Source organism: Babylonia areolata, chromosome 18 (assembly GCF_041734735.1).
Source record: "Babylonia areolata isolate BAREFJ2019XMU chromosome 18, ASM4173473v1, whole genome shotgun sequence".
Lineage (NCBI taxonomy): Eukaryota > Metazoa > Mollusca > Gastropoda > Neogastropoda > Buccinidae > Babylonia > Babylonia areolata.
The window spans coordinates 33,458,814-33,474,736 of NC_134893.1; the positions used below are offsets into that span (position 1 = coordinate 33,458,814).

The window sequence follows — 15,923 nt, forward strand, 5'->3', positions numbered from 1 at the left end:
ATATAAATAAAATATTATATTAAAATATCATTTTAAAATATTATTAACCTTTCATTCAGAACAGAGCTCTTTTCTATCAACCTTTCATTCCAAGCTGAGCTTTTTTTAATTTCTTTTCCTGTCCATGTTAAGAACTCCTGTACCTGTGGCAAAATGAGTGAAGCCAACCTCCTTGGCCTGTCCCATGGGTTCAAAGTGAACTGATCCACAACTTCGGCCCTAACTCACGTCATTCAGGAGCAGTACCAAACTGTGGAAAGTGAGGAATGGGCCCCACCTGCCTATGCGGAGCCCTAGTGACGGTAGATATGAATCAATTAACCCAACAGCTGTAAAATGTTATGGGACTTTTAACCTTACCAAACTGTATTTACTGATACCAGTATCATTGTCTGTCCAATCCTAAACTGCGATGGACTACATCTTACTTGTCAATACTCCCGTCACAAGTTGCTTTCCTTCTTAACTTCCTTGTCTGAGATGTGTTGGAATCAAGAACAAAACGATCATTCAGAAGTAATGAGAAAAAAGCCTTTTATGCTTTTGCTGAGGATGTTTAACAACAAAATCCCTCTGGCCTCATACCACGATAGATGTTAATGTGGTTTGCCTGTCTGTTATTACTTTGCCAACAAGAAAAAAACCATCATAACAACATACCAATATATGAATTGTGCTTCCATTTATAAGCAGCTTCACAAAGCTTACGTAAAGAATAGCAAATTAATGGACCACAAGATACAGAATTAACTGAGGAACAATCTACTTAATGAAATCCTGCTTGAAATCATTATTCAGACTGTCTCATCACTACTGCTACAGATGATGAAACAAGAGTGCACATGCAATGTGACATATGGGCAGTAAAAGGCAGTGATGCTTATAAGTATTGCTTGTCTAAGTCATTCTATCATAATGACTCTCAACCTTTAATTTCTGTCCTCTAGAAAGGAGTTGTGCTACCCTGGAGAGATCATGACTGGAAATTCTACTGACATTTACTGCTTTCTGTGATCAACTGTTTTCAAAAATGTGTCACTAAATACCTGAATCATTCTATTGTGCGTGTGTATATATATATGTGTGTGTGTGTGTGTGTGTGCGCGCGCGCGCGCACACACGTTCTTCTAGAAGATGGCTGTTGAAATGCAGTGGACAGTGTTGAAACTGACACATCGAAAGACTAAAGTTTGATTTCAGCAGCTGTATTCAGTGTGTTCATATCTACAATGGGTTTACAGCGAGCTGCTTAAACTATCAAAAAGCTAGGTCATTCATCTCCATGAATATAAATCTCATAATCTATGTGTGTATGTGTGTGTGTATTTTCACATGCGTGGATGTATGTGTGTGTAGATGTGAGTGTGCGTGTGTCATTGTGTGTGTTTGTGTGTGTATGCATGCATACTTACAAAGTGAGCATGTGAGAACATGATCATGTGGGTTTTTTTTTTTTTTACTGCCCATGACTGACTGTCATACCAGAATTATCTGATATTTGAATGTACTGTGCAGGATATGAAACATAAGCCACATACACTGTTTGGCAATGTCAAAACTTCCTCTACCATCACCCTGAAGTATTAAACAAAACCCTGTGATTTCAAATCACACTTCCTGCTGTTAGTTGTTTTCAGCTTCGTTATTTATTCTTTGCTATGTTATCTGTTTATTGGTAATGCTGTTATATTTGTGAGTGTGTGTGTGTGTGTGTGTGTGTGTGTGTGTGTGTGTGTGTGTTGTGTGTGTGCACTTGTGTGTGTGCACATATATATATATATATATACACATATATATATGTACAATTTGTCAATGTTCATATGACAATACATCAAAAACAGGGAAATGAGAAGAAAGAGAGACAAGACACACACGAGAGAACAGATTTGTTTAACTGTAATTAGAATAAAATAATCCCTCAAAAGCATGTTGCAAGATTCACCTTTCAGTACATTGTCAACCTTCTCCTTTTAAAACATTTGTGTGTGTGGCCTTATTTGCATACAGTTTATAGAGAACATATTCCTTTCTTTTATTTCATTTTTTCAACTCCTGCACATGCCTCACTTACCTCACTTTAAAAAACATTTTTTTTAATTGTTTGCCTGTGTGATTTTCCTAATGATGGATAATTCTTTTTCTGCAGCTGTCCATACCAAGCTCAGTGTGCACAAGAACACTCCCTGAATACAGAATGTAAAAACTCAAACATTACTTCTTCCTCTGGATTTTTGTATAATTCAAATAAAACAGGACAAGAAAATGCTGAATATAAAATGTAAAGAAATAAATGAAATATCCCACAAATGAAATAAGATATTCTCTAGAGGCTGGTGGATGATTTAATAATTAATACATAACTTTTTTTCTTTCATCACACCATTCATATTCGATGAAGCTAATTATGGGGGGTGGGGGAGGGGACAATGATGCATTACATCAGATAAAACCTGAATGAAGTAGCCAGTATTTCACATGACTGACAATACATTGCACATGAAAAGACTGCAACAGTCTCTGAGACAGTAACAGATAAAAACAAACCTGCATCTCCACACATGCAAACAACCATCCACGCATATACATACATTTTCGTTCTTAAACACACTTATCTTCATAATATATGTGAATGAAAATAATAACAAGATCAACTATATTTATGAGTATCGATGGATTTTTAAGTGTATTAGATATTGAAAAAAACAAAAACAAAAAAAACACACACAAAAACAAATGAATCAACATGCGGAAACATACACAAGCATGCATGCAGGCACACACACACATGTTCAACATACAATAGCTCTTCAAACAAACTGTGAAAGAAACAAAATTCAAGTTCACCCACAAAAGCATCTGCTGATTTTTTCTTTCTTTCTTTTTTTTTTTTTTTTTTTTTTTTTAAACGAATATGACAAATTCATCACTTCTTATGGCTACTTACACTCTCTCTTCCATTTAAATAACTGTTTAAGTGTTATAGCTTTTTAGAACATTCATCTTACAGGATTACATTTACTCAAAATGAGCTTAGATATTCATATAAAGAATTACAGTAAATAAAACATTCAAACTCAAAATCTCACACACACACACACGCACACACACACACTGCTGATAGCATTAATGGCTCTTATCAACGAAAGAAAAATAATATTGTAGTAACTTACAATAATCAGAGATAATCACCCCTTTTCTAAAAAAAAAAAATGGTTTAAACATTGGTGTTTATGACAACCAGAAAACTGGCAAAACTTACTAAAAAAAAGATTAGCACAACTTTCTGTGACTGTGACTTAAGCATAGTTCTTACAAATTCATCCAGGCAAATTACTGTGGATCAGGCTCTGCATGATTGAATCAGGCTCTACCGCACTGGTTTTTCAACTATGTACAGTAGTCAGTCATGTTCGACTATGACCATCGAACAGCAGAAGAGGCAACAGCTGTCGCAACTGTCTGGGCTAGAACTGGATTATTGTGGAAAGTGTCCGCCTAAGTTACATCCCCACTTTCTCAGCCAAAGGAACTTTTGGACAGTTAGCGTTGGGATGGTTCCTAAAGGCCAACTAGACCCCAAGGCTGCAGTACTATAAGCCAGTGCAATCTTACCTCCTAGTTTGAGTCACTGTCCTTTACAAAAGACAAAGCTGTAAACGAATTCCAAATGAAGAGGAAAAACCACTGATCATACAGCTCTCGCTCTGCTGTCAGCCAAACCAAGCTTATGTCAATCTCTGATACAAGCTTTGCATTGTCGGGTAAAGCTACAAAAATAATACAGCCGAAGACAGTGCACGGATGGCTGGCAATGAAAGAGTTAATTACAAAATATCATTAAAAAAAAAGAAAAAAAAAGCCCACAACAGAAACAGAAAAAAATACTGTTATGGCTACAAAAATAATGTATAAACATACATATTTGCATCTCTGTCTAAATGGGACTTCATTACTAATCATGAAATATTTTTACAGACACTCTGTTTATGTTCACACATCACATGCACAAAGACACAAACACACACACACAGTGATGGAGAAAAATGTATCTAATGTTAAATCCATTTGAAAATAAAATTTGTTTCAAGATTAAGGAAAAAAAAATCGCTACAGATTACAAAGAGAAAAAGGGCTCTTTATCATTCTAATTCAGAATGACAAGAAAAACCCATCTTCGCTCTTTAGCAGAGTTAACATCATTTACTTAACTACAAGTGAAGTTTCCCAGTGTGGTTTGAGGGCCGGACCAAACCCAAAAAATGTTACTATTACCAGCAACAGAGAAAAACTTTTGATTCTTCTAACTATAGCAAAATAAAAGACTTGACTGTGAAAAAAACACTGATCAGCACTTCCTCAGTCTCTCTCTTCCACTCTCTCTCTCTACTGACATGAATGACAATGAAAGACAAAAAACAAACAAACAAAAAACACACGATAAAACATGAGTGTTACGGTGGGTAGTCTCTCAACTGGTGTGTGTGACTTGGACAGGGGGACGTGAGAGGAACCGGTGGATCATGTTGCGCACGGCACGGTACAGGTGACGCGGCAACCCGCATGGCTGCAGCTTGTAGATCAAACTTCCACAGTGACTGATGTAGTCTGTGGGAATGAGTCAAGGATGGTTCGTTCGCTTCTGTTCGTTTTTGGCTACACACCATCTTGTGTTTTGGTGTGTTTTTTGCCTTCCCTTCACATTAATTACCAAACATAACGACTGTAACAAACAAACAAAAATCTCCTCTTGCATTAATTCTCACACATTTCCTATCTAACAGTGTGCAAACAAGACTGTGTTTAGTCAAAAACATAGTTGTTTGTTCTTCCCTTCACATTAATTTTCATGCATAAATACCCTATACCCTTTTTTTTAATACCTTTACCTTAATTCTCATATATTCCATGTCTAACTGTGTGCAAACAAGACTGCATGCATTTGACAGTAACTTGGGTAATGTGAAAGGGTTTTTGTCTCACAGATAATAGCAAGAAGACAACAATAACAAAAAAAAAAAAAAAAAAAAAAAAAAAAAAAAATTTCAGTGACTAATTTCCCATAGCACTGATACTGACAGAAACAGCATACTGTTTTCAGCTTGTAGGTATAAGTCCCTTGTGTGTAATGTCTGACAAATGAAATAAATGACATGTCCGGTCGATATATAAATAGTATTGGTGTGACAACTTGTGCACTGGTCAATCTGAAACCCCAACGCAAAAACATGACTTATGGCCATGGCCATCTCAATACACTAAAGCTAATAATAAACAGCATACTGCTCTTCCACATTCTATTTCACACACAGGTCAATTCCAAACATGAATCTGGGCTCTGGTATAGAAGTTATAAAATAGTATAAATCTTTTTCTTTTTTTTATACCTAAAAGTGAACATCTCATTTTTTTTTATGCCAATTCAGGTCTTAATTTCCAAGTGCACTTGGGTCACAATATTGGGGGAACAGTACATAATAGGTATAAATCTGAACTGGAAATTATATACAAACACAAGTACTGTTGAATGCTGGACACATATGCATATACATAAAAGTGCATGTGCATACTCACTCACATGCCCCTCCCTCCCCCCACCCCTCACCTGTCCCATCCTCACACACCACATACACACTGCCAAACACATGCCGACACAAAAAGGATATATAAGTGACCAAGGTGGCTGGCCCCCATTGACATACAGGACATAGGAATAGCCATCCCGTGGCTTGCCCTGAATGGAGTAGTAGAAAGGCAGGAAACTATGCGGCTTAAAATTGCGACGTTCGTAGAACCGAATGGCAACGGTGTTGGTGGCTAAAACATGCAGATACACAGCCTTGCAGCCGACGCGCTCTTTGGATGTGAGGTAAGACAGCAGGCTGTCAAGCAGAAGAGAGGCTGCAAAGGGGAAAAAAATAAAGAAAAAAACATATGTAAGTCACACTAGATGACTGCGGTGTTTCAAAACAATAAATCAACAAAAGAAAAGAACACTTAAAGAAATCAGAATGTAATTTCATGACTATAACAGGACAAGTATAAAGTCTGTTCAGAAACAACCCAACCCAACCCAGACAGACAAAATTCCAGTGAATCAAATCTATAGTACATATTATACAAAATACATTTTTCTTTAACAGTCAACATGCTGAGAATGACAATTCATATCTAAGCAGAAATATGAGTTAGCGCAAAATTCTGCTCATCAAAATGTGTCAATATTCAAAACAGCATCAATGATGTGTACATATAACTTTTAACCATACCAAATGCCTTTGCCCTGAATATTAATTGGAAGATGTCATCATAAAACAGAAAACTCTATCATCTCAGGTAGAGAAATTCACATTTGATGTATCCTACACAAAAAATGCACACGAATCACGGTCAATCAATATCAATACATTAAACAGAAACATAAAATGCTTAAATACAAAGTTGTGTCACCCTAACATACAATAATTACAATCACATACATACAATGATCACATACATTCAATATGAATACATAGCAGCCACAAAACACTTAAATCTTAACCCTTTGAGCCCTGACCACCGCTTTACCGGTGGTAGAGAAAAATGACATAATGCCTAGCCACCGGCTGAACGGTGCGATAACACTTGTCGTGTTTTGCTATTGGTTGACTTATATTGAAGAGCCAATCAGAAAAACCGTAATATTCTGACTTCAGCGAACGTAGTACCAACATGGCTGTGCCTTTTCACTGTGTTTTGTGCACGTGCTTTGGATAAAAAAGATTGATTTCAATATAAGTCAACCAATAGCAAAACACGACACAAGTGTTTACGCACCGCTCAACCGGTGGCTAGGCATCATGTCATTTTTCTCTACCACCGGTAAAGTGGTGGTCAGGGCACTCTTTTTATATCTGCCGTGACATATTAAATACCAATTATTTGCAAATTTTGGCTCAGGAGCTCAGGCAGAAGGGTTAAAATTGCCCAGGAACTCAGGGCTCAAAGGGTTAAATTACTGTAATATATGCACGACACTTCAATTAAGTGATTCTATACTGTTAAGTTACCAGTTTGAAATCAAGTCACAATTTCCTCTTTTAGATATTGACATCATGGACTTTTTTTTTTAATTGCCTAAGTCTGTTCTTTGTCATTCAGCTTTTTTTGTTTGTTTTTTGTCTTTTCTTTTTAATGATTCACTTATTCATTGGCTTTTTATGGTCACATGCTTTTATCACTTGATGCAATGGGCACAACCCACCGATGCCGTTTCGTCTAAAATCTCCAACCACTCCAAGACTCAGTATGTAGGCCACTTGGATGCTTGGTGCATAGTGGTTGGAAAGAATGTCTCCATCCTGTTGAAACAAGGCACAAGTATTTATTACTTTACTGTTCTTTTTTTTTCTATCACATACATGCAGAATCTCTCTCTTACTCCAGATTTTCATATGTCTCTACTGACTAACAGTGAACAAAAACTTTACTGGGGGTGGATTGTTTTTTGTTGTTTTTTTTTTTTAGAGTGGGTGATTTGTTGTTGTTGTTTGTTTTGCTTTGTTTTATTTTGTTTTCCTGAGTTTTGTTCTTATTACAATCAACAAACAGTTAAAGGAAAGCTGGGCTAATTAATTAAGAAAGAAAGAGAGACAGACAGACAGACACGCAGACAGACAGGGAGAAAGACAGAGAGAGAGAAAATCAGAATCAGAATAACTTTATCATCTCTATAAGAGAAAACATGTGTGGCAAAGCCTGTGATACAGAGAGAGAGAGAGAGAGAGAGAGAGAGAGAGAGAGAGAGAGAACATATATGTCACTAATAGTAATATATAGTTATGTTTGTGTACTTGTTCTATTCTTAAATTCTTACTTCTTTATTCAACTTGGATTTTGGCTTGAGCTCAGCAACTATGAGCCCAATGATGCGAGACTGGTGGGTGGCCGCCAGGGAGTAAAACCTGGAACTAGATGTGATGTCATCATACCAAGAGTCTGGATATCTGAAATGAGATCAATTAATTCATGAGATTTGCAAAGAATATCTGCCACATTTTTGTGATACATACATGTATGTACACAACGTTTACACTGTTGAAGACAAGTATACATATATAACAACTGAACTGCTTCAAATTGGAGGGTAAAATTCTAAAACCTGGGACCACATGACGCCATAAAACTGAAAGTCAGTTGTAGAAAAGAAAAGGTCAAGGGTCAATCAAACTGCATGTATTGAGCAACACAAAATCAATATGTCACACACCGTACTTGTTATCACAACTTGTCTTCAATCTGCATGAAAGACCATTTTGTCATCAAAATTAAACAAATAGATTTTCTTAAAAAGTTCATTGTTAAAGGTGCGTGCATTAATCATTAAAACAACTTCATTTTCATTACTTCGACATCCTCTTTTTTATTCAAGTGATTGCCTTGCTACAACTGTACAAATGAAAAAGCAAAAATCAGACCAAGCCATTACATGCAACATGTATACTGATAAGTGCTGAGAACAGTGCTTCACTATCAAAGAAATTATTAAAGCTTTCTGCAAAGCAAAATTTAACCAAAAGACATTTAGTAATTCTTTAGATCCTTATCACAAAGACACACCACAACCGACAAGAAATAGTTTGCAACATTTTTGTCTTGTGATGATGATAATAATTATCAAATCAGGACAGTTTCAGTTTCATTTTCTCAAGGAGTTGTCACTGTGCTCAGACAAATCAACATATGCTACAATACATTTGCAGAGCAGATGCCTGACCAGCAGCATAACCCAAGACACTTGACTTGGGCCTTGAGTGCAAATGTGTATATCATATACTAACTAACTATCACTGTCAGAATGGATTTCTGCTATAGAATTGCCAGAGGACAACACTCATTGCCATGGGTTCTTTTTCAGAGCACCAAGCGCATGCTGCACACGGGATCTCAATTTATGGTCTAATCCAAATGACTGGATGCTCAGTTTGATTTTCCAGTCAAACTTGGGAGAATGGACTTATGGAGAGAGCAGGATTCAAACCCAGACCCTCACAGACTCTCTGTATTGGCAGAAGAGCATCTTAACCATTCTGCCACCTTCCTCCTATCATGACAATGAATGATTACATGAAGAAATCATAAGACTGGACTATGGGAAATATCTGAACAATACAGAGATTCCCTCGATAATTGTGAGTGAAGACTGCAAAGAGGGAAGAGAAAAATAGCAAAGAAGAGAATATCTGGTCAAGAGATTCTGTAGCATAGGGTGTTTTTTTCTTCTTTCCAATGGAATTTTTTCTCTTGTCTGTGGATTCAAGAATAAAAGACAACAAATATTTCTTTCAAAAGTTTCATATATCTATATTAAATGAAAATGTTCAATCAACCAGTCAACAAGTAAATGTAACAAAATTCAAATTTTGTAACACAAGTGTTCAACTTCAAGTAATAAATATTAGTTTCATGTTCAGCTTTCCTACAACCCTGTGAAACCATTCTTAAACCATAATTAAGAACTTAAACCACTCCACAAAACTCACTCTATAGGAAACCACTCGCTGCACAGTTTCTTCACTTCACCAACATCAGATGGACAGAGGAAGCGCAACTGGACCTCTTGCTGCATACGGAAGGCCTGCACCTGCAGCATTCCTGCCTCCTCCCCTTCGGCCACCCCTACCCCTGCTGTCGCCACCGCCGCGCTTTCTCCGATGCTCACATGGATTGGTGCTGCCAGAGTTCACCTCAAAAATGGCTCAGGACAGTCAGGACTCACTTCAGCTTTCACAAGGTTCCATCTCACTGCAAGTGCAAGATAATATCAACACATACAGGTAAAACACTGTGAGTTATCCATGTGATCAAGGTCTGTCATAAATACTAGCCAGGAACTTCCAGGCCAAGTGACAGAATCTGAGAATCGGAGTGTTTATCATTAAATGTTACCCCTCCAAAAAAGATCTATATTGGCTGTGATTATGAATGCACTGTTTAAAAAAAAAAATGTCCTTTAAACACTTCCACATCAGGTTTCACATGTTCAACAGTATAAGGTAATGATCCCCTAAACTGTCTTTACGGTCTGCCGTGATTACCAGTTTATGAATTCAATCAACTTATCAAGTGAACTGAATGAGCAGACAACTTTACAAAATTAATATATATATCAGTTCCATTTCCAGTACTGACAATTTTAAACAGCACTTCTGTCACAAGTAATATTTAGTAATAGTACAAATACAATTAATGTATTCAAAAAGTACTATTTAGTACTACTATTGATGTATGATACTTGTTTTCTTGAGTAAAAAAAACAACCACCACCACCCAGTAAGGTATAATATTGTTTCTAGTACTGCTGTAAGTTCAACATCAATTTATTTCATCGCTGAAAATGACAGAATCAGTAGCAGATTTTACCAATAGCCAATATCAACAGAGTAAAAAAAAAGGAAAAAAAGATACTCTCTTGACCCCCTTTTTTTCTTGTTTTTTTGGAGCAACTGCTCCTGTCTGATGCCTGTCCGCTTGAAATAGCCTTATATGATGTTTGCTTGCAAATCAAATGAGGTTGCTATGATGACTCTTTGCCAATGTGCCTTGACAATCATGAAACAGGCTGCATTAATGAGAACTGTTGCAAACAGACATCATGATATGTCATCCACTTCACTTGCAAACACACAAACACTATACATGCATGCAGTCTAGCATACACATGTATACACAGATAACATAGATGAAAAGCAATTTTAAAATGTGGGGGCTGGGGGGAACAGAGAGATCAGCTCTGTTTAAATAATAGATGCATCTTCATTACTTCAGAAAAGATATCAAAGAGGCTGTGGTAGTGGACTATGTTCTTCCAGGTGGTTGGACCCTGGAAGAAAAAGTATATTATAGGCCTAAGGATTTTGGTCTGAGACAAAACAAAGAGAATGTATATATATTATACAATACATTATTGTCAGAAGAATAACAAAGACTTTGGAATGTCGTATAACTGTAAAAGATAGTACAAATGTCTGAGAGATAGATGGGACTGAACAGCAGCAGCTCAGAAGAAAATGGATCTAGCCACTGTGAAACATTTACAACTGATCATTTAAAGAGACTATTATTTTGCAGCAATCCTAAGTCCCTTTTAAAAACAAACAGTGGAAGTAGTAAACGGGACTATCTGTGTGTGTGTGTGTGTGTGTGTACGTGCGTGCGTGAATTAACCAGCCTGATGGAGTGTGGAAAGGCGAGATTGGGAGGGGCGAGGGAGTTTCAATAAAGAATGAATGACGAATACTATACCATCGGAATTAACACATTCTCTATTTTTTATTCTAATTTTAAACAGTGTTTCGTTTCACATGAAATTAATTACTAAATGAGCCAAATGCAGTTGAAAACATTACGGTCAACACTATGGACTATCGTGTATCCTGGCTCTCCATTGATTTGGAGCACAACAAACAAGATCAAAGAAAATTACCTTTAAACGAAGACCTTTTCAACGAATACACCGAATTATACCAGGCGACTGACGGGTCTTCTAATACATATATCATCTGGTAACTAATTACATAAAATTTGGTCAATGGATCTGTTTACACAAATTACTGATGAGTCTTCTGCACAATGTAACCTGCTCAAGCTTCTAAAAATAAGCTGGATTGGAGAATGGAAATGTCACAAACATCAAAGAAATTGTTTAACTTTTTATCTATTAGTCTCAGAGTTATCTACATGAGTACTTAAATCATCATATTAATATAGTACAACAAAAAGTTTGTTTCCAGATGATCAAGAAACTTTTATTGATCTCTTAGAATTTCCAAGATATAATTATGATCCAGCTTTTAAAAAAAGAAAAAAAAGTTTCGGGTTCATGTCTTTTTACACTAAATAAAAGAGAATGAATTCAAGACCGTTACTTGTGTGGTTATATTTTCTATGAATATGTTAGTAAGATGCAAGTAACTACGATGTATGTCTGCACGACGACCCCCACCCCCCACCCCACCCCCCACCCCCACGCCACCCAACATAAATATATTATGAAACTGAATAATATAACAAATCATGTTGCCTTTTCGGCGCGTGTCTGGTTCTTTCCCGAACTTGAGTATGCTTTGGGTTTATGGCTTTTTCTTCTTCTCCTTTCTCTTTAGCGACCACAATCAACCTTGTGATTATTCTCAGTGTCACTCAGACGGTTGTTTAACAGGAGATACCTATTTAAGTCTGTTGTTAAAGGAACTGAGTGTAAAAATTAATTACAAGCACCTTTGTCACGTCTTTCCAAACCAATACTGCTAATCCTCTTGTCTCTTGTCATTCCATGTCCCAAATCGGGGTGAAAATGGAAATGGCAAAATGTTGTTTCACTGAAGGCCGTTGGTGCCAAAGCATGTGGACTCAGCTCGCAAAGATACGCTACACCACATCTGCTGCATTACACACACAAAAATAAACAAATAAATAAATAAAACAAAATAAAACTAATATAAAAAAAACACAAAATAAAATAAATCATTTAAAAAGTAAAAATAAAAAGCAGATACCTATCTTTGCATGCACCAAACGTGTTGATCAGGCCTTGAGTGCCTATGGCCGAATGTCGGTTTGTGTAAAACATGATAACTTCAGTGAGAAAAAACAACAACAAAAAACAACAAAAAAAAAACAACCACCAAACTTAGGTGCGCACCCCCACAGCAACTTGATATGCAAATACACACACACACACACGCGCGCGCGGTGAGGAAGCCGTGAGAGAGAGAGAGATAAAGAGAGAAAGAGAGAGAGCGGAGAGAATGAACTGAAAGGGTTTAAGTGGCATGGGGTATACTGATTCTGACATTAGGCCAGAATTACTGTCAACTACTGTTCTCTGAGTTTTCAGTATTGAGGAGGCCATGGAGACCATCGGACCAGAATTACTCCCTTCCTCTCCTGTGAGGTTAGTATCTATATATTGGGGCGGGGATACTTCTAACACAGACACACACACATAGTACACAAGAACGCACACAAACACTGACGCACGCACTCACGACACACACCGTCGGTGGCACACTAGCACGCGCGCGCGCACACACACACGCACACACACACACACACACACACACACACACACACACACACACACACACACACACACAGTACAGAGGTGTGCACACCGTACCCACTCTATTTCGAAGCTTATCACAAAATTCACCTGGACAGAAACGGATGTCTCAGTGCTGCCGAAGTCAGTTATTGAACTGAACTGAACTTTGGTCCTCGCCCGCGCCCGCACACGCTCACACACACAACTGACTGAGTACGCGCGCGCGCGCGCGCGCGCACACACACACACACACACACACACAGTGAGCGGTGATCAAGATACCCACACACGCGAAGCAGTGCTCAAAAATACACACACAGGCAGCACATAGCTGTACTCGGACAGATACCCTCAAATACTCAGGCCTTAAAACCCACCTCTTCCCAAAATAGCCTCCCCTCCCTGCCTCTTCCTTGTCTTCAGTCTCTCCAGTTTTAGATTTATGCGTGCGTGAGAATGACTGGTGCGAAAGCGCTTTGATTTGTCTATGCACAAGATTCAGCGCTATATAAATACCATTATCATTATTATTATCATACCCACATCTGCAACATACAGCAGCGCCCAAGTTACCCACACACGAAGCACATAGTGGCGCCAGTGATACCCATGAACGCAGCATACAGCTGTGCTCAAGATACCCAAACTCGCAGCATTATTAGAAAGAATTGTGCAATCAGCAACCATCTACCTGAACTGAGATCTAGTCATCAGCCCCATCCACATGTAATATGCGGCTTTTGTTTATGTGTGTGTGTGTGTGTGTGTGTGTGTGTGTGCGCGCGCGCGCGGATGTGTGTGTGTGTGTGTGTGTGTTTGTGCATGCATGTGTGAGTATGCACAAGTTTTTGTATTGATATGCACATGTATGTATCCTAATTTCTACTGTATCTGTGTCTGTACATGATTTTCGATTTATGTTCGTACCTTTTTATGTACTACCCCCCCCCCCCCCTCCCCCCTTCAATATTCCTTGTGACCCCGGTACACTTCGTAATAAAGACATATTCTGTTCTATTCTATTCTATATAGCTGTGCTTAAGATACCCACACTCGCAGCATATAGCGGTTGTCAGTGATACCCACACTTGCAGCATATAGCGGTGCTCAACATACCCACACACGCAGCATACAGCGGTACTCAAGATACCCACACTCGCAGCATACAGCGGAGTTCAAGACACTCGTACACACAGCACATAACTTTCATTGTTATAACTTTAGTACATTACTGTGTACTGCGCGTGTGGAGATTTTCAGCACTGAGCTCTTTCTGACGTCAGTATTTGGAGGCGATTTGCACGTGCATACGAACCTGACGTGTTCTCAAGGTGGTAACATTTTCAGTACAATACTGTGTGTGTGTGTGTGTGTGCGTGCTATTTGTATGGTCAGCTTAGTTTTCATCGGGTAGAAGGTGGGATGGGGAGGGGTATACGCTGTTAATGAAGGGTATCCTAACACTGACTGACAAGAGTTGTTAATACACACCCACAATGGAGTGGGGCTGGAGTAGAGAGGAGGGGGCTGGGGTGGGGGGTGGCAGGGGGGTGGGGGTGGGTGGGAGGAGAGTGATTTTGGTCCTTTGCCCAAACTCACTTTCTCCCCTTTGAACACACATAACTCAGCCAGAAGGACAGTTAGCGACTTTGGCTGATGTCTTTTTCTCTCTCTACATCTCTTTATTTCTTTATCTATTTGCTTACTTGCTGTCATATCAAATTTAAATTTATTCTAATTTATATTTATTCATTTTTTTGTCCTCAAGGCCAAAGTGCGTTGGGTTACGCTACTGGTCAGGCATGTGCTTAGCAGATGTGGTGTAGCGTATGTGGATTTGTCCGAACGCTGTGACGCCTATTTGAGTTACTGAATTGAACTGATCTCTGGTTCTATGTGAGATGAAAAAAAAGTAAAAAAAAAAAAAAAAAAAAAAAAAAGTTTTGAGTCAGTCAAGCTGAAGGATAGTGGTCTGTACGATAATCCTCGTGACCAGTCCGGACTACCGACGGTTTTATTATCATTATAATATTATTTAAAAAAAAAAATCTGTTATCAGTATGTATATCACAGAGGCAAAGAAGTTTGCATGAGAAGGTTTCCACAAACGGTATACAATATACGTAGCTGTACATTTGTTATTTGCTATGTACAATGTATTCCAGTATCTTTTTAGGTGTTGTAAATATGCCATATTTGTCATTATCATTGAAAAAGGAAGATGTTGTGCATTCGTTTACGTGTTAAAATATGACAGTTTGAAAATTCTTCTCGGCAGTTTGATAACAACTCAGTTATATTTGTTATCCCGTCTGTATTGTTTTCGTATTGGACTGGGCAGAAAGGAAGCAAGGTGGCTGATTGGTTAAGACGGTTTTCGGTCAATACAGTATCTGTGAAGGTCTGGGTTCGATTCCCTGTCTTGCCCTTTGTCCCAAGTTTAGCTGGAAAATCAAAGTGAGCCTTTAGTCATTCGGGTGAGACGATAAACCGAGATCCCGCTTACAGAACGCACTTGGCGCACAGAAAAAGAACCCGTGTTAACATACGTGTAGTCCTCTGGCAAAACTATGTGAAAGAAATAGACTCTGATTCGCACACAAATTTATATACAAACACACACACACACCATCGATATAAAGAAAAAAACAAACAAACGCTGGACATCACAACGATGCCATTACGCTGGACATCACAACGATGCCATTCACGCACACGTTGTCACCTTGATCAGAAACTTAGTGACTGCATGATCTTGGGAAAAACTGGCAAAGGAAAGAAAGAGTCAATGGTTTGTATATTTATTTGTCATTAAATGTCTGTCACACACAAAACTACTGCA

The 15,923-nt window shown here is 38.2% G+C and overlaps 1 protein-coding gene across 1 annotated transcript; it reads right to left on the reverse strand.

Moving 5' to 3' along the window:
* Window positions 1-1,820: 1,820 nt before the first annotated feature.
* LOC143291946 (N-alpha-acetyltransferase 60-like) lies at window positions 1,821-11,601 on the reverse strand. Its single transcript, XM_076602094.1, has 6 exons — window positions 11,462-11,601; window positions 9,519-9,780; window positions 7,853-7,982; window positions 7,241-7,337; window positions 5,664-5,898; window positions 1,821-4,607 (listed from the first exon to the last, which is right to left on the reverse strand). Exons 2-6 carry the CDS (start codon window positions 9,626-9,628, stop codon window positions 4,469-4,471), a joined length of 711 nt encoding a protein of 236 aa, XP_076458209.1. The 5' UTR covers window positions 9,629-9,780; window positions 11,462-11,601; the 3' UTR covers window positions 1,821-4,468.
* Between the last annotated feature and the right edge of the window lie 4,322 nt (window positions 11,602-15,923).